At 44.9% G+C, this 19,723-nt stretch overlaps 1 protein-coding gene across 17 annotated transcripts in view; it reads right to left on the reverse strand.

The window, feature by feature from the left end:
* GLI2 (GLI family zinc finger 2) overlaps nt 1–19,723 on the reverse strand; it is a 396,028-nt gene that overhangs the window by 282,046 nt on the left and 94,259 nt on the right. For 10 of the 17 annotated variants that reach the window (XM_039494646.1, XM_039494645.1, XM_039494641.1 and 7 more), the window contains one exon: nt 2,571–2,759. The exons of 4 other annotated variants lie outside the window; for them this stretch is intronic. In XM_039494646.1, coding sequence (XP_039350580.1) covers nt 2,571–2,578 — 8 coding nt within the window. In that variant the 5' untranslated portion in view covers nt 2,579–2,759. Of the gene's footprint in view, nt 1–1,316; nt 1,458–2,121; nt 2,172–2,570; nt 2,760–4,843; nt 5,314–19,723 lie in introns of those variants that run through there. 3 more of the 17 variants (XM_039494643.1, XM_039494642.1, XM_039494651.1) reach the window with 3 other exon arrangements.

Raw genomic sequence — 19,723 nt, forward strand, 5'->3', positions numbered from 1 at the left:
TTTAATAGTGAGTTGAATTTTTTTGAAATTTAAAAAAAGTGAGAAAAATTGACCAAATTTTCATGATTCCTTTCCCTGTTCGCCCACCATTTCTCAGCCAGCTCTTGTTTTGATACTTTACTCATCTCTTATAATTCCCATCCCTTTTCTGTTAGACCCCCCTGGATTGGTTTTACTTGTTTGAGGCTGGTTTTCATTGTAATCTGGTTTATATTGCTATGCAGGGCCCTAAGCATCTTGGCAGAGGGTTCAGTATAAAAACCATCTTTCTTCACTAAGATATTACTAATTCAAACTCTCCATGGGACTTGTATTCCTAAATCACTTACACATTTTTGAAAATCCCACCCCATGTTCCTCTGAAGGTCAGCTTGGTCCAGTGGATAGGACATTAGACAGGGACTCAGAATACAGGGTTTCTATTCCTTCCTCTGCAACTGACTTGCTAGATGACCATGGCAGAGTCACTTAATTCATCTGTTTCTTTCCTCGTCCCTTCCACACCTTGTTTATTTAAGGGCAGAATCTGACTCTGTATTATGACTAGTGAATTTGTGAGCTGCTTTTGCTGCATGGATAGGAGCTGCTGTGCTGTGCGTGGTGGTGTTGGGCTGTAGGTATGTGTACGTGCACCATTTGAGATCACCGTCTACTGAATAAACAGCTCATGCTGGGCGTAAACTGTGAGATCACAAGTGAAAAATAATAGCATTCAACAAAAAATTTGTCTTTGGCTTTAACTAGCAAGCCAAGGAGGAAGAGATACACAACTCTAATGTGCCAATACTGTCCCCTGAGGGTGCCCTTGTTTTCCAGGCCCACAGCCAACAAAGTAAAAAATCTTGTGAAGAAGTAAGAACCACATTATCCTGTAACAGCCCTGGAGCCTGAAAAAGGGTTTCATGTTGACAGAATGTTTTAAACTGAGAGGCACATTAGGAACACTGTGACTTGTACGGCTATTTCTGTGTAGGGATAACTGGATTTGACGGCTTTGTTAAGTGTAATTTAAATGGATATCACAGAGCTAGCAAAGTGCCACAGAAATGGCAGGTGTGAAAGCTATATAAGTGGCATATTTTCTATGAGCAAGCCAAGTGGTTGGAGAATACTTATGGTTTGTGTCATTCATTCAGACTGAGAATAACTCTCAGCAGGATGGTGCTAGTGATGAATCACATCCTGTCAAAGAGCTGCTGTTAGGTTATACTTTTAACAGCCTACATATATTTAAATAATTCCACAGAACCTGCTTTAGTTGCCTAAGTGTTTACAAAAGAAGAAAGCTTTCCAGTGGGATAAAGTGTTTCTCTTACCCAGTGGTGTACAGCACTATGGCTTCTGCCCAATGAAGCTGTTTTTCAAATGGAAAATTGGGCTTTTGAGAACATAAAGTTTTTCAGAAAAAGTGTCCGCTTTCCCTGCAAAATTTAATGTTTTCAGTGAAAAACCACATGCACAAAAACTGAAATATTTTGTCCAAAAACCAAAATACTTCAATTTGGAAATGTTGATGTGGTACCTCATGGAAGTTGTAATTTCATTGCCTTGTGTCTCTGTTCTTATCTATGGGCTGTGCTCCTCAGCTGGTCTACATCTCCCATGATACACCATGGCCCTCCCTAAGAGGGACGATTACAGTGCACCATGGGAGATGTAGTCTGACCAGAGAGACCAGTTTGTAGAGAAGAGTGGAAGCATGAGGCACTTGAACTATAGCTCCCATGAGGCATCATGGAAATATTCTTTCTAAATAGAAATATTTGGGGTTTTGGCTGACATTTTTCTGTATTCAAATTTTTGCCAAAAATAAAAAAAATTCTGTGGAAAAACTTCATTTTTAGCAGCTCTATATAGCACCCATTTCTAGCCCTGATACCTCACAAGATTTTACACAAAGTTGTTATTTAAGCACACTATTATAGTGCCCTTCACAACTCTGATCCGGTTGATGAGCTATTTCATGAAGTCAACTGCCTGCTACTTATATTTTTCTCAGTTAATAATGGTCAAAGGACCACAACTGGTATACAAATCAATTCTTTCGATCAACATTCACTACACCCAGTGTTAATGTGTTTAGCATGAGTTTCCCTGAAACATCTTGCCCAAATTCCATACCAAAGCATGCCGCAGGCTCTGCAAGACTCTGCTCTTACGGGCCAATCCCACTGAAAATTGAGAAAATAAAACTGAGTAATATAATTCCAATTATAGATTATATTCCAATTAAAGTCTATAGCTGTTTGTCACTTATGGGACTTCCAGATGAATGATCCATGTGGGACAGGAGTTCCACTGTCTTTTGTTCACATTACAGTAGGGGACTCTAAAAGCTGCAGCTGGTGGACTTTGTTAAACAGCCCAACAACTACAGCGGAGACCAGAGAGACATTAATAATTGTGCTATAACAACAGCTTTACATGGAGTTAAGGTGAATTACAGTTTCCCACCCAAATATTTGACCTAGAGCTGCCAGTGATCAGCCTCTCCAGGCTGACTCCTTTGATGGATCAATTTGGAATGCGTTAGTGGCAATACTCACCACATTAAATAAAATACAACTCACCTTAACATTTTTTGGAAGTAGTCATGGAGTTTATGATGCCCAGTGGGAACAGCAATAGAGGGTCATTTGGAAGGAACAGTGAAGCGTTTTGAGCTCTCAGCTGGGAAATTGCAAGAAACAGATGGAGAAAATATCTGTGTTCTCAATGGTTTGCAAGACACCGATGAAGAACTTTGGGTCAATAACCCACTGAAAGACACAGAAAACCAAATCTGTGGTAAGAATATACTATACATGTATTGGAAAATGCCAGGTTATTAGAGAGAACTTAATCAAATCCCATTGTCTTTACTGATATCATGCTCAGGGAACTTCTGAGGCTAGATACAAATGAAGATGTTGTTTTTTATTTACAGGAAACCTGGAACCACTCCTTAAGGGAAAAAGAAGGAAATACTAGTGATGCGGGAACCTCAAAAGGAACAGACATTTGGGCTGGGGCAGTTCCACTAATCATGCAGCTGGGGCACTGTCTCATTGAGAAAAATAAGGAACTTGAATACAAGAAAAATAAATCTGTCTTCACCTTTGTCTTGTAGATTGTAAACCCCGTAGTAGAGGGACTGAGTAGTTTATTTGGGTTTTGTCCATAGCTGAGAACATGGGTGGTGCATAAAAATAATATAGATAAAAATAATCCCAGTGGTATGTACCATTCAATGACGGGTCCAAACTGTATAGCGCATACATAGTGGGCTCCAGAACAAACTAACACATTAACATGCCCCTTTTATTGGGATGTAATTGGCCATTAATTTCCTATGTTGTGAAGAATCAAGTCTTTATATCTAACATATTTCTACAGTGTCTTTTATCCCAAAGGATCCTTGTGGTCTATACATATAGGAAATGCATCACCTGCCACAGGAATGTTGCCTCCTCTAGTCAGGAAAATCATCTGTCACTTAACAGTGCACAGCAACACTACACAATACTTGCTGATAGGACATTTTTGGGCACCACATACTGCAATTTAAGACAGGAACTGAAAAAATAATACCATATCCTACTGAAATTGGATAGAGAATCAAAGTAAGAAGAATGGAATTTACCACTATAGAATTTAGCCAGGAATCTGGAAGTAACACACTTAGTGCTGCAAAAACGTGCCACGGGTTCTTTAATAATAACTATACAGGAGCAGGAATAGAATGTCATAAAAACTTAATGAAATCCCAACAAACCCCTGAAGACACATGAGGGGTCTGGTTCAAAAAGTGGAAAGAAAAAGATTGAAAGTTAGGTAATAGTAATAAATACAGGATTAACACCAGCCACTCCAAAACTCAGCATCTTTCAGGCTTGAGTTCCATGAGTAGGGAAGTGAGTTCCACACTATTTGCTATACCTCAGTTTTACATTCCATATGAAAGACTGTCCTCCAGCTGCACACCACTTCCTAATGCCCAGCTCATTCATGGATTCAGCACTGACTTACAGGGACAAGTGCCACAAACAGAACTGCCTGCACAACTTCCTGCAGCACCTATATAAGATGTTCTTTGCAGACCTCTTGTTCAAGGACGCTCTTCAAATCTGAACTTGCTTTGCTAATGAAATGAGGAAAGATCAAACCCTTCAGTGGTAAGGATGAAGAAGTGCTCTGCTTTGTACCTATGGGCCATTAGCTGTTAATAGACTTGTTTTATATTTAGCTCTACAGGGAGGTATCCGTTGGTCTTTTATAATGAGTTGTTTTCCTTTTATCAAACTGTTTGCTGAATGCTATGCTCTTATTAATAGCGGACAAACAATAGAGCTGCAATATGTACCATTCTGTGGCAAAGCTCTGTTTCCTTATGAGACAATTAATCATATGACCCTCTGTTAGGCTGCAGATTTTGCAACTGTCACATGGCTGCCTGAGGCAGGTACTTCAGTCAGGTATTTGGACTTTCTTTAAACTCCCTAAAAAACAAACAAAAGACTTGGCCTTGTACTATACTTTCATGAGCACAGGATTTAGGCAGATGCAGAAAAGATCGAGAACTTCAAATAGACTCACAGAGATTTCATTTTGCAAGAGTACGTTAGACTTAAGAGCAAAATCTTACTGTAAAAAAAAAAGGTGTGGCACACGTGAGTGCTCGTAAGAGACTCAGCTTTATTTCCTGGTCCCTCTTAGGTGACATTGATCAAGGTTACAAAAGGACATACCCTTGTGACATGGCAGAGGACTCCAGCAGCTACTGCTACATTTTCATTTAAAAAAGAAAATTAAACACAAGTAAAACAACAACACACAAAAACAGCCAGTTAAAACATACACCCACCTGTCTGTGATGGACATCCTGGTAGACCATTGATCCCCTTTGGATTATTTTGTTTCTTTTTTGTCATCTATCAATAATTATCTCTGAACTTCAGTGGCTTTCAGATCACATAGCCACTTTTTCTTGGAACAGTTGCTTCTGTAGTGTCTGTTCAGCTGCTGGTGATTTTCATTGTCCATGACTGGATGGGAGGGTGTTACTTCTACCAGCAGCATTGTAGCATTATTAACCTCTTTGGATTTGTTTAGAGATCTTCTGTTCCTCTTGTAGGACTGACCCTCAGGGGTGGTTATAAGCATAACCTTTGTGTACCTGGTTACCTGGACAGGTTTCCTACCACATTTTGTTGGAAGTCTAACATTCCCCACTTGCAGTGGAGGTCACTGCTTGGCATTGTTGCTGTGGTATTTCTTCCTGGCATACAGCTATTTTGTAATTACTTCAGTGTCAATTTTCTTTGGATCAAGAAACTGTAACAATAGGAATCAGTGGATACTGACCTTGTCATATAGCATGGATCAAAGTTACAAAAGGCTATATCCCTGTTACATAGTAAATGACAGAATTCACTGACTCCAGTGGCTACTGCTCTATATGCTTTAGAAGAAAAACAAAGACAAAGAAAAAAGAGGAAAATACTTTGAAAATACCTGTTTCACATTATGTCTCTTCTTCCTGTTAGATGATGAGGATTAATAATATCTTAGACATATATAGCATCCTTCATTCAAAAAAAGACTTTAGACATGCTAACCATTTGAAAGAAACTAGAGGAGGAATTTTAGGTAGGCAGAATGTAGGGACTAGAATTTGGCCAGGTCACCATGAATCAGATTTTCAAAGGTACTTTGGTTACCTTTGAAAATCTGTCCCTGTGGCTAACACTTTGGTAAAAAGAACTGAAGGTACTTCACTGATCACAAATTATTAAGACCTCAGGGTTTTATCTCCAATGTGTTAAATTCTCCATCACTTGGAGTCTTTATATGAAGACTGAATGTATTTCTAAAAGATATAATGTAGTTCAACCATGAGTTTATGGGCTGGATGCAGGAATCACTTCCCTGAGATCTATAGCCTGTGTTATGCAGGAAGTCAGACTAAAAATGTATGAGTCTTATCTGAAAGATGATATGTAAAACTTTGAATTTGCATAAATGCATCATCCAGGTTTATCAAGAGATGAGGAAGGCGTCAGAACATGGAAATATTGGGGTTAAGAGAAGTGAAGTCAGAGATAAAAAAAATCCATGGCTGGAAGGACTATGGACAACAGGAAGTTTTTAAAGTACATGAAGCTAAAAAGAAATCCTAGTAATGGGATAGGCCCATTAATGGATGGAGATGGTAAAATTGTTAATAATGATGAAGAAGAGGGAGAAGCAGTCAATAAACATTTCTGTTCTATGTTTGGAAAGAAATATGACTGTGTACATGTAGCACATAAGGATGAGGAAATACTTTCCAGTCTATTAGTAGGATGTTAAACATAATCTACTAGGAATAAACATTTTTAAATAAACCAGCCCAGATAACTTGCATCCAAGAGTTCTAAAAGAGTTGACTGAGGAGATCTCTGGCCCCCTACTATTAATTTTTAAGAAATCTTGAAATAGCGGGGAAGGTCCAGAAGACTGGAAGAGTGCTAGTTTTATGCCAATATTCAAAAAGGGCAGGTGGGATGACCAGGGTAACAGACATCGTTAGCCTGACATCGATCCCAGGCAAAAATAATAATAAAGCTGATATGGGATGCAACTGATAAAAATTAAAGAATAGGAATATAATTAATACCAATCAACACAATTTTATAGCAAATCGGTCTTCTCAAACAAAACTGATTTCATTCTTTGAGGAGATTACAAGTTTAGTTGATAAACGCAACTGCATATTGCAGGAGTGGCCAAACTTACTGACCACACAAGCCATATACAACAATCTTCCGAAGTTCGAAAGCCAGGGCGCGCCAGCTACATGGGAGGTGCCTGCCAGGGTTTGGGGCTTTGGCCCCACTTCTGCTAAAGCTTTGGCAGGTACATCCCACAGGCTGAAGTCTTGAGATCCCCCTCCCCGCCGGGCAGGAGCCAGAGGAGACACATGAGGGGGGGGATGTGGAGTCACACACCACCAATTTTAGCCAGGATTTGCTGGCCCTGCTCAGTCACATGGTGCCACCTGCACGGCAGCTGCTGGAGCTGGCTAGCTGGGAGCTGAAGCCATGGGGAGAGGCAGTGGCAAACAGCTGGGAGCTGCAGGGAGAGCCACTGATTTTCCTGCTGCCTCTCCCCATTCAGCTAAAGCAGCAGCCCCTCCTTGCAGCTCCCAGCTCTTTGCCTCCTACCTGCGAGCTGTGGGGAGGGGCCACTGAGGGTAAGAGGGTGTGTGTGCCTGGGGGGCCATGACTCAAGCTGTTGGGGGTGAACTTTTAAATTGTACCCCCCACTCTCAGCTGGCATCAGTCATCTCTAGCGGAAGCTCCTAGCCTTCTCACCCTGCTGCTGGGAAGAAGCTCCGAGGACCCTAACCCTCCCCTCCCCAGTCTGCAGATGGAGAATATGGGGGATGTGTGGGGGTTCTGCAAGCCACACTTTAACTGTAAAAGAGTCACATGTGACTCGCGAGCCACAGATTGGTAACCCTTGGCATAGAGTAATATGCTTAGACTTTTGTAAGGACTTTTGCATGCCATTATGATTAAAAAATAGCACTGTACAATATCAATATAGTATGTTAAATAGACTAAAAACTGACTAACTGACATCTCAAAAAGTAATCATCAATAGGGAATCATCACCAAATTGGTATTTTTCCAGTTGAGTTCTGCAAAATTCAGTACTAGGCCTGATGCGATTCATCATTTTCATCAGTGATCTGGAAGTAAATAATAAAATCACTTCTGATAACATTTATGGATGACACAAAGATTGGTGGAATGGTAAATAATGAAGAAGACGGGGTATTCTTACAGAGTGACCTGATTGCATGGTAAGATGGGCCCATTCAAACAAAATGTATTTGAATACACCAAATGCAAAATTATATATTGAGGAACAAGGAATGCAGGCCGTATCTACAGAACAGGAGACCATATCCTGGAAAACAGTGACTCTGAAAAGGAGTTAGGGCTCAAGATGGACAAACAACTACCGCCACTATGATGCTGAGGCAAAAAAGGCTAATGAGATCTTTGGATGTATAAACAGGGGAGTAGTGAGTGGGAGTAGGGCATTGGTGAGATCAAGACTAGAATTCGGCATACAGTTCTGCTGTCAACATTTTAAGAAGGATGTTGAAAAACTGAAGAGGGTGCAGAGAAAAGCCACAAAAAATGATGTACAGGATGGAGAAAATACCTTAGAGTGAGACGCTCGAAAAGCTCAATATATTTTGCTTATCAAAAAGAAGACTGAGAGGTTACTCGATTGCTGTGTATAAGTAATAATAAGTAAGGGAGAAAATACCCGTTACTAATGGGTTCTACCATCTAGTGGAGAAAGGCACAACAAGAAGCAATAGCTGCAAGCTGAAGCCAGACAAAAATCAAATTAGAAATAAGATGCACATTTTAAACAGTGAGGATGATGAACTATTGGAACAAACTATTAAGAGAAGTGGTGAATTTTCCATCTCTTGATATCTTCAAATACCTGGAACCTTGATCAATGTCACCTAAGAGGGACCTGGAAGATATGCTTCAGTCAAACACAAGTTATTGTGCTCAATAAAGGAGTAACTGGATGAAATGTAACGGGCTTGTTTTCAAAAGTGCCTGCTAAAGGAACCAGGTCACTTCAATAACACAGTGCAATGGCAAGCAAAGTGCACACAATTCCATTTTGCCATGGTGGTTGGTTGGTAGCTATTAACAGGTGGAATGCATGTAGCTCACTCTTTGGTAAAATTATGTTGCTCTTTTAATGTGCCCCCCCCTTAACCAACAACCTTAATGAAAGAGGATGCAAATAATGATCATGAAAGCAGAGCAGAAGCTGCCTTCTTTCTGAATGTTTCCTAAAAATACACTTCTCTCATTGAAATCAGGCAGACAATGGAGAGAAAAGACGGTTACTCACCGTTGTAACTGTTGTTCTTCGAGATGTGTTGCTCCTATCCATTCCAGTTAGGTGTGCGCGCGCCGCGTGCACGGCTCGTCGGAAGATTTTTACCCTAGCAACACTCGGCGGGTTGGCTGGCGCGCCCTGGAGTGGCGCCGCTATAGCGCTGGATATATACCCCAGCCGACCCGTCCGCTCCTCAGTTCCTTCTTGCCGGCTACTCCGACAGTGGGGAAGGAGGGCGGGTCTGGAATGGATAGGAGCAACACATCTCGAAGAACAACAGTTACAACGGTGAGTAACCGTCTTTTCTTCTTCGAGTGATTGCTCCTATGCATTCCAGTTAGGTGATTCCCAAGCCTTACCTAGGCGGTGGGGTCGGAGTGAGACATGGCAGAGTGTAAGACTGCTGAGCCGAAGGCTGCATCATCTCTAGATTGTTGCAACAATGCGTAGTGGGCAGCAAAGGTGTGGACAAAGACCAGGTAGCCGCCCGACAGATGTTCTGGATGGGGACACGGGCCAGGAAGGCGGCCGAAGAGGCTTGCGCTCTCGTAGAGTGAGCGGTGAGATGGCTAGCTGGCACACGAGCCAGCTCATAGCATGTCTGGATACATGATGTCACCCAGGAAGAGATCCTCTGAGAGGAGACCGGCTTGCCCTTCATGCGATCAGCAACCACTACGAATAGCTGGGGCGAACGCCGGAAGGGTTTCGTTCGCTCTATGTAAAACGCAAGGGCCCTGCGGACGTCAAGGCTGTGAAGCTGCTGTTCACAACATGAGGCGTGCGGCTTCGGGAAAAAAACCGGGAGGAAAATGTCCTGGTTCACATGGAAGGCCGACACCACCTTAGGGAGGAATGCCGGGTGTGGCCGAAGCTACACCTTGTCTCCATGGAAGATGGTATACGGTGGACCAGCCGTTAGGGTGTGAAGCTCGGAAACTCGTCTTGCTGAAGTTATAGCGATGAGAAAGGCCGTTTTCCATGACAAATAGAGAAGGGAACATGTGGCCAAGGGCTCAAAGGGGGCTCCCATAAGCTTGGCTAGAACTAAGTTCAAATCCCAGGAAGGTGTAGGATGCCGTATCGGCGGGTACAAGCAATCTAGTCCCTTAAGGAAGCGGGAAACCATCTGATTGGAAAAGATGGACCGTTCTCCTACGCCAGGTCGAAAGGCGGAAATGGCCGCCAGGTGCACCTTCAAGGAGGAGACCGCGAGACCTTGCTCCTTGAGAGACCAGAGGTAGTCCAGGATCGAAGGAATAGGGACTACGAAAGGATTGAGACCCTTCTGATCGCACCAGAGTGCGAAACGCTTCCATTTCGCGAGGTAGGTCGACCAAGTGGAAGGCTTCCTGCTTTCCATCAGGACTTGCTGCACCGCCGCAGAGCAGTCACGCTCCGCTCGTGTCAGCCACGTAGGAACCAAGCTGTAAGATGGAGGGACTGCAGGTCCAGGTGGCGAAGCCTGCTGAAGTCCTGTGTTATCAGGTCCGGCCATAAGGGGAGGGGAATGGGATCCCGTACCGAGAGCTCGAGCAGCAGGGTGTACCAGTGCTGTCTCGGTCAGGCCGGAGTGACGAGTATGAGGCGGGCCCTGTCCCTCCGGAGCTTGAGTAGCACCCGGTGTACGAGGGGAAACGGAGGGAAGGCATATAGCAGGTGACCTGTCCAGGAGCGGAGGAATGCGTCCGATAGGGAGCCCTGGGAGCGACCCTGGTAAGAGCAGAACTGGTGACATTTCCTGTTCTCTTTGGAGGCAAACAGGTCTATTTGGGGAACTCCCCACCTCTGGAAAACTGTGTGGATAACATCTGGGCGAATCGACCACTCGTGGGAGAGGAATGACCTGCTGAGATGGTCGGCCAGCGTGTTCTGCACTCCTGGAAGAAACGATGCTACCAGGTGAATAGAGTGGGTTATACAGAAGTCCCAAAGGTGCATCGCTTCTGTGCAAAGCAGGGAGGAACGAGCCCCTCCCTGTCTGTTGACGTAAAACATCGCCGTCGTGTTGTCCGTGAAAACGGCCACGCAGCGCCCTTGGAGATGGGCGTGGAAGGTTTGACATGCCAAGCGAATTGCCCGCAGCTCCCTGACATTGATATGTAGGGAGAGCTCTTGGGGCGACCAGAGACCCTGGGTGTGCAGGTTGTCGAGGTGCGCACCCCACCCCAATGCGGAGGCATCCGTGGTCAGTGTGACAGAGGGGTGGGGTGGGCGGAATGGAACTCCGGCACACACTACCTCTGGGTTCAGCCACCAGTTGAGCGGTTTGAAGGTTGATCTTGGGACTGTGACCACCATATCTATGGAGTCGCGGTGCGGGTGGTACACTGACACCAGCCAAGTTTGAAAAGAGCGAAGACGCAGCCTCGCGTACATGGTCACGAATGTGCATGCCGCCATGTGGCCCAGGAGGCGGAGGCAGGACCGCACCATTGTTGTCGGAAAGGACTGTAGGTCTCGGACAAGGGAAGCCAAAGTCTGGTGCCAAGGTCGAGGGAGGCAGGCCCTGGCTAAATTGGAATCCAGGACCGCACCGATAAACTCCACCCTTTGTGTTGGAGCTAAGGTAGACTTCTCGGCGTTGATCATAAGGCCCAGCTGTTGAAACAGGCCTAGGATCTCGGCCATTTGACTCATCACAAGTTGGCGGGATGAACCGCGGACCAGCCAGTCGTCGAGATATGGGTAAACATGTATGCGACGACGGCGAAGAGCCACGGCAACCACTGCCATGCACTTGGTGAAGACCCTTGGTGCCGTGGAGAGGCCGAAGGGGAGCACCGTAAACTGGTAGTGCATGCTGTTGACGACGAAGCGCAGGTAGCATCGATGAGGGGGGTAAATCGCGGGGCAGAGAGACTGTGGGACTGCGCCATCGACGCCGCCGGTCTGTCCCTGGACAGTACCGGGGAACGGTACCGGTCGTCATGGTGCCGGGAGCGAGATCGGGACCATCGACCGTGCCGGTGCCGGGAGGTCGACTGGGATCTCAATTCCCGGCAGTGGGAGCGGCTGCGGGATGAACGGTACCGGGAACGGTACCGAGATCCGGATCTGCGTCGATACCGCCGGTCAGGAGAGTGGGACCGGGATCGTCTCCAGGAGTGCCACCGGTACCGCGATGGCGAGCGGTACCAGGACTGTGACCGGCGCCGAGATCTGGAGTGGCGTGAAGGAGAGCGTCTCTGGGACCGGGACCGGGACCTGGAGTACCGTCTCTCTCGTCCATCAGGGGAAGGAGGCCGCATGATAGCCGGCTTACCCACTGACTTCACAGCCCGCACCGGTGGTGCCGGGGGCTGGATACGCGGTGGCTCGGTGAGCGCTATCAGCTCTCTCGCCGTCGAAAAAGTTTCAGGTGTCGACGGGAGAGGCAGTTCGACCACGGTTTACACCGGGAAGCAAGGCGGTACCGGACTCAACGGCTCTTGCGGTGCCGGAGTCGACAGTACAGCGCATGGTTTGGGCGCCGGCGGAGTCGGTGCCGGTGCCGGAGGTGTCGGAGCCGGTGCTTGGGCAAGCAGTCCTGGTGCAGATGCCTTGGAGGCCGTCTGCGCTGGCTTACGCTTCCTCGCAGGAGAGAGGGAATGGTGCCGGGACGTCGGTGCCGGTTGCTGTTTTTTCATAGTCTCGGTACCGGACCGGCCAGGAACCACTGGGGCGCTCCGTACTGAAGAGGACTGTGGAGCGGCTGATGTCGGCACCGCAGGGCTAAGTGCCGACTCCATCAAGAGCTGCTTTAAACGAAAGTCTCGCTCTTTCTTTGTCCTCAGCTTAAAAGACTTGCAAATAGGGCACTTATCTGCACAATGAGACTCTCCTAAGCACCGCAGGCAGGAGGTGTGAGGGTCTCCAATCAGCATGGGCCGCTGACAGGCCGAGCAGGGCTTAAATCCCGGTGCCTTGGGCATGAGCCCGCACCGGTTCGGGAAAAGAAGGGCTAGGCCCCCCGATTTCCCCTAACTAACTAACTAACTAATGAACTAATCTAACTATTTTTAAGAACTATATACAATAACTACAAAGATGAAATCAGAGAGAAGCTAGGGCTGTGGAGGTCAAAGGAGCACTCCACCGTTCCAACGACCGTCACAGGTGGTAAGAAGGAACTGAGGAGCGGACGGGTCAGCTGGGGTATATATCCAGCGCTATCGCGGCGTCACTCCAGGGGGCGCCAGCCGACCCGCCGAGTGTTGCTAGGGTAAAAATCTTCCAACGAGCCGTGCACGCGGCGCGCGCACACCTAACTGGAATGCATAGGAGCAATCACTCGAAGAAGAACTGATATATAGCCAATAGCAGGATAGGGCCCCAGATGTATGTTTGATAGAATTAGTAGGTAATGTTTATTCTACCTTCTTCTATTTAACAGATTTGCATTACAGTGTTCTTAGCTGGCAGCATATCAGGTCATCATTATAAAAAAAATATTTGCCAAGATGATTTATTTCCACGATAAAGTGCATTAGATCACATTCCTGGAATTCAGTCATTGTGTTATAACTAGTGCTTAGTCATTTATCTCTCATTCATATTTAGGGCATTGTTCTATTCTGGAGAGCAACCCTATAAAAATGGCATCACATTATCTCTTTACAACTCCAGGGGCCATTTGCTAATTTTTTTAGTGAAAGGATTTAAAGCCCTGCAAACTCAACCTGTGATGAGAGAGTTAACCTGGCTATTCTATGACCCATGCATAATCATCAGAAATAAAGATTCTGCAGTTAGAATTGTTAACCATGCTGCTTGTAATACATGAACCAGAACAGAATCCAGATCATGCTCCCTCAGCTGACTTGAATCGACAGTGCTAAGATATGATGAAATCATCATTTTATTATTAAAGTGGATGAAATTTGCCATATACACAAGTTGCAGATCTGTTGAGAAAGAAGGTGCCATTTTTAGTCATTTGAATGACCATAACATTTTAACAGAGACATTTTGAAGATTTCACCACAAGGGGGCAGGAAAGCATTTTCTCTTTTTTCTTATACAAGGAAACACTAGTAATACCAACTGACCACGTTCCTAAGTTTCAGTTCAACTTTTGTGTCGCAGCCACTAATTAATTCTCTTGTGCATATATTGAGGGAAATATTCAGGACATTTATAGTGTATGGATTTTTTCTAGTGAAGATCCTGCATAGCTGGATTTGCAATGTATGCTGTAGTATGAGAATGGGCTTTTGAGAAGCATTACATTGGGACTGGCCTACCTCTACTCCCATCCCAGTTAATGGGAGTTTTGATATTGATTTCAATGGGAGCAGAGTTGGGCCAATGTTATCAACCCACTGCACTTCAGAATAACAACTGTGTCAACCTCTGTGTTTGTAAAGCACCTTGCACATCCCTATCAGGACCACAGGGCACTACCATAGTAATAATATTTTCATACAGTGTGTGAATTGAATGTAGTTTTATACAGCACAAGATTACTGAGATAAATATTAATAAGGCAATGATGTGTACCCAAACAAAACAGCCCTTATATGCCTTGTAGCAGTTCACACGCCATCTTGGATGCTAAAGCTAGTTATGAGTGAATCTCTAAAGGTGCACAGTGCAGGCTGGGTTTGGTTGTCTGTGGCAATGTTAGCCAAACAATCTCAGATTCATGAGTTTGCAACATTGGGCTAAAAAAAAAAAACCCATGTGTAAAAAAAGCTGTTTTGTGGGATTTTCAGAAATTTCAGCTTCTGGATGGACTGGAAATAAACCAAGAACAGCCTCTCTTGTGCTATTTTGTCATTTCTGCCTCCAATCCCAGCCAAAAGCTAGAAACGTGGAGCCTTGTGAGAATGAAATATACAGGGGAAAAGAAGTCAACCAAACGTTTTTGAACTTACAATAAGGTTTAGCTCATACTGGTTTCAAAGTATGGGTGAAGGTTCGAGTCTCTTACTCCAAAATAGTTTGCTCATGTTCACGCTTTACTAATAAAACACTCTGCTCATATAACTCCTTCTATCTGAGGATCTTCAAACACTGTGCAGAATGAAGCACCCCAACAAGCGTCAGGGATGGATCAGTGTTCCCATGCTCACTTTATAGATGGTAAACTGAACATAGAGGTGGTCTGTGGCAGTGTCAAGAATTATAATCCCACCTAGGTCTTATATAACATTTTTCAACAGTAGATCTCAAGGACCTTTAGCAAGGCCATCAGTATCATGATTCCCATTTTACAGAGGCACCCAGAGGTAAAGTGACTTGCATGAGTGCACCCCGTATGCCAATAGAAGAACTGAGAACAGACCCCAGATCTTCTGAATCCTAGGTGAGTGCTCTATCCATTACCCAGAAGAGTCCTGCTGCCCCGTCGTACTAATTTAATGACTAAATCACACTCCCTTTCTTTAATATTAAGTTAAAACTGTTTTGCAATATACAAGTGAGGTCATTCTAATATATAAAGCATTTTATCCACAAGGGAACTACATATGTTTTGATTCTGGGAAGCTAAAATCTACTTTTATAATACAGAGGAAATTCTTAGCTGACTGGATCCCAGATCCCACTGATACACAGCTCCTGATGCCTTGCCAATGAACATGATAAAATAAGCAGGAGTCAGGCCATTTCACATTAATCATGTGGTATTACCTGACCACAGACAGCATCAGCAGAAAAATTAACATCAAAGAAGCCTGTTCTAAGGTCCTTTTGATGTTGTAAGCCAGAACCCTGAGAGGATGCTTTAAATTCCCACAAAAGTAAAGACACATGAATGAGGAAAGGTTCATGATGCTGCTGTTTTTTTATAAACAGAAACAGGATGTCTTGCTCCTTTTCGTAGACTGCTGCCTTCTCAGAGCAAGAGTGAGCTTGAGTGCCCTTTTACCCAAGACCCCAAGTACAATGTTAGCTGGAATGCACAACAGATTCTTCCGAGGCAGCAGAAATTAATATTAATACGATTGACAATATCCATTCCTACAGATATAATAATACAGATGGGCCGGACCTTCACAGTTCTGATCTTGAACCAAACTTTCTCAATGTTTCTCTGTGTTGATCCCAGTGTTTAGGTTTTGACCTTTTCTAGGCTTGTTTTCTGTGTAGTTTACTAATTCCTGATGAGCAGATCGTTTTGCAGTAGAAAATAAAGGGAATATTGCCCACTGTTTTGCATTAAAAAGTGAAAGGAGACTCTCTACAGGTTCAGACCTGAAACCTTTTCAATCAAGCTGGAAATCACAGGGAAACCCCTATCTTGTGATATTTTAAGTAATTATGTTAAAAAAAGATTTTGCAACATGAACTGCAGGTGTATATATGACTCACCTGAGATCCTATGAGCGGCCTGGTATAACTGATGCTCCCAATATCTACAGTACCACAGAAAAATGCATTCTGGAGTGGCTATTGTGAATTCAGAACCACCGTGTGAGTTGATATATATTGCTGGGCTGAAGACCTCCCACAGCCTGGATTGCAGAAACATTCAGCACATCTTGCCACAATTAACTCAATGCTGAATTTCCCTATAAAATGGCTTAGATGTAGTGAGAACATTGCTTCTTCTTAAACCATCCCATCATTCGCTGCACAACACTAGTAAGTTAAGGGCAGGCAGTGTGAGTGTTCTCAGTGCTTTCAAGCCAGAAAGTAAAACAAGGAGATTTGGTATGTGCATTTATGGAGAAAAATCATGTCTAAAAAGTTCATAAAAATGAACTAAAGTGCGAGAAGAGTGAAAAGAATCTTGGGATACTACATCAGTCATACCATAAGTCCATAGGTTCTGAAGCACAAGTATATTGGTTTGCAGAGAGGTTCTATTGATACAGTAATGCCATTATCTAAAAGATTTAACTCATGTCCCATGTACAGTCTAAATTCAGCCATGTCAAGAGACTTACTTCACTGGGTCCCCAAACATAGGTGCATTTGTACCATAGATAGGACCTTTCTAGGTTAAAGAGTTGAAACAATGTTGGTTAAGCCAATTTTGAAAACAGTTCTAGGTTAAGCTTTATGTGGTAGAGTTTCACACTTCCACTCAGCCAATCCAGAACATCTAACTCTCAAGCTAAAATTTATAGTGTACTAATGATGTGGCCTCATGTCCACTGAAGACTATAGGGTGACCCCAGACTCATTTTTCTGATGACCTATGTCAGACCTTAAAGGTTGCCAGAGGTGAAAGCCAACATAAGTTTTTATTTCTGTCATTTCACTTAAAGATTACATTCGGGAGCAGGATCTTGCAATACAGTAATGGGAGACAGGACTATGAGGTTCTGTTCTGCTGTGCAACACAATTCATGTGTGCTTTTGGCAAGACACTTCTGCTTGCTGTGATACAGTTTTCCCATCTGCAGAATGGTAATACTACTTCCCTAGGTCACAATAGTGTTTGTGAGGCTTCATTCATTCACAAGGCCAGCCTTAGAGAAAATGGCACCCCGGGCCCCCACTGTCTCCTCTGGCCCCCACTGCAGCCCTACATCACACCTGGCCCCTTGCTGGCTCCTCATCCATCCCCTCATCACTCCTGGTCCATGCTGCCTCCCCCAACTCCCCAGCCATCCCCTCAACCCCCCACTCCCTCCCCGGGCTCCTCCCCCACATTGCTGCCTCCCCCCCCCATTGCACCAATTTCCCTCCCGCAGCCTCACACCCCAGGCCTGCCCTTCTCCTTGCCGCTTAACCCTTGTGCCCCGACCAACCATGGTGCCCTGAGTGGTCACCCTCCCGTAAGGCTGGCCCTATTCATTCATATTTCCAAATAGGAAACTAGTGTAGAAATGCAAAGAATTGTTATGACTCTAAACCCAGCACAGATAAGAAACATGGTTTGAGTACAGTTTTATAGGGCTATATAAAAATACATCATTGCCATTATCACTAACCTAAGGACGTAGGCTTTTTTTACAGCGCCAGGAAGAATGAGATGACTATAGGGGCCAATAAAAGTAATGAGCAAAGTGGATTTCATCCATCTAGTTTCACAAGTCTGGAACGGCCTAGCTAAGCTTGGTACATGTCTGACTGTGTGGGTGGGTGGGAAACGTTTACTCCTGTTTTATCTGTGTAAGTTTAAGAAACAGGATTGTCTTTGTACAGATAGGAGATATATAGTGACAATAATGTTATTCTACTCATTAAATCAATCCTCTTGCACTAATAATTTACCTAATATTATTAATTATAATACTTCAACCTAGTTAGGTAAAAGTGGGTAAAGTTATTTTTTTAGATGAAGAAACGGAGGCATAGCATTTTGCTTAAGGTCACACAGCTAGTCAGTGGCATTTGAAAACTGCATCAAGGTCTCCTTACCCCAAGTCCCCATACGCTACCATATCTAGTTTAGTATATATAAAATTGTTGAGAAGTACTGCGTCAGTTTACATGCTAATCCTTGTGTGTGCAAATACACCTCTACCCCGATATAACACAGTCCTCAGGAGCCAAAAATCCCTACTGCGTTATAGGTGAAACCCCATTATATTGGGGTAGCGGTGGCAGGGCTCCAGCGGTGATTTAAAGAGCCTGGGGCTCTGGCCGCAGGGAGCCCCAGACCCTTTAAATTGCCATCCGAGCCCCGCTGCCAGAGCCCCAGGGTAGTGGCGGCAGGGCTCTGACAGTGATTTAAAGGGTCCAGGGCTCCCCACAGAGCACCGAGCACTTGCCAAGCCCCGCTGTGGCAGCTCCAGGATAGTGGCAGCAGGGCTCCAGTGGTGATTTAAAGAGCCCCACGTTCCGGCTGCTGCGGGTAGGGTGACCAGATGTCCCGTTTTTATAGGGACAGTCCCAATTTTTAGGACCTTTTCTTATATAGGCTCCTATTGCCCCCCCACCCCCGTCCCAATTTTTCACACATGATGTCTGGTCACCCTAGCTGCGGGGAGCCCAGACCCTTTAAATCACTGCTCCAGGGTAGCGGCAGCAGGGCTCCAGTGGTGCTTTAAAGGGCCCATGGCTCCGGCTGCTGCAGGGAGCCCCAGGCCCTTTAAATCACCACCCGAGCCCCACTGCCGGAGCCCCGGGGGTAGCAGCAGCAGCTGGCAGGGCTCCAGCAGTGATTTAAAGGGCCCGGGGCTCACCGCAGCAACCAGAGCCACGGGCCCTTTAAAGCAGCGCTCAAGCCCCGCTGCCAGAGCCCTGGGGTTACCGCACTATATGCAACCTGTTTTATATCGGGTTGTGTTATATTGGGGTAGAGGTGTAAAACTATGCATCAACCTTGTCTACACTTCTGACAGTGTGTAGGCTAGGTGTAGCTATACATTGCAGTGAAAAGCAGGCTGTGTCCACACTGCGGTGGGTAGCTACATGCGGCATGGAAAGGCTCTGGAGGGGGAAAGGCTATAATACAGTGCTAAAAGTAGCAGTTTTGACAGGAGAGGCACTACTTTGGCATGTAGACAGCCATGTAGGGTATATACTCTAGGGTTCTGGGGTGTCTGTGCTTTACTTGCCTAAGCAGTGTTTCACTGGGCATGCAGTGTCTGTACTCTACACACTTCTGTAAATGTAGACATACCTATAGTGAATAATATAAGGATCAAGAAAGTTCAGAAGTAGTGCAGCACCCTTTCATTGTACAATGGGGACAGAGAGTGAGAGCTTGTCTAGGTCACAGCTCACATCAGGAAGGGTTTGGGCAGCATAGGTCAAGGAGTTAGCACTCTTGCATCTATCCGCCAAAAGGTTGTGACTTCACACCAGAATGTTCCCAATGTCAACATTACAGTGCTATACTATGAAGATGCTACAATTTAAAGGCTCCCTCCTTTGGCCAAGAGTATAAACCAAGACCTCATTTTTGCATCTCTAGTAGCAGGCCAGGTGGAAGGCA

The sequence above is a fragment of the Mauremys reevesii genome, linkage group 11 (genome assembly GCF_016161935.1).
Source record: "Mauremys reevesii isolate NIE-2019 linkage group 11, ASM1616193v1, whole genome shotgun sequence".
NCBI classification, from domain to species: Eukaryota; Metazoa; Chordata; order Testudines; family Geoemydidae; genus Mauremys; species Mauremys reevesii.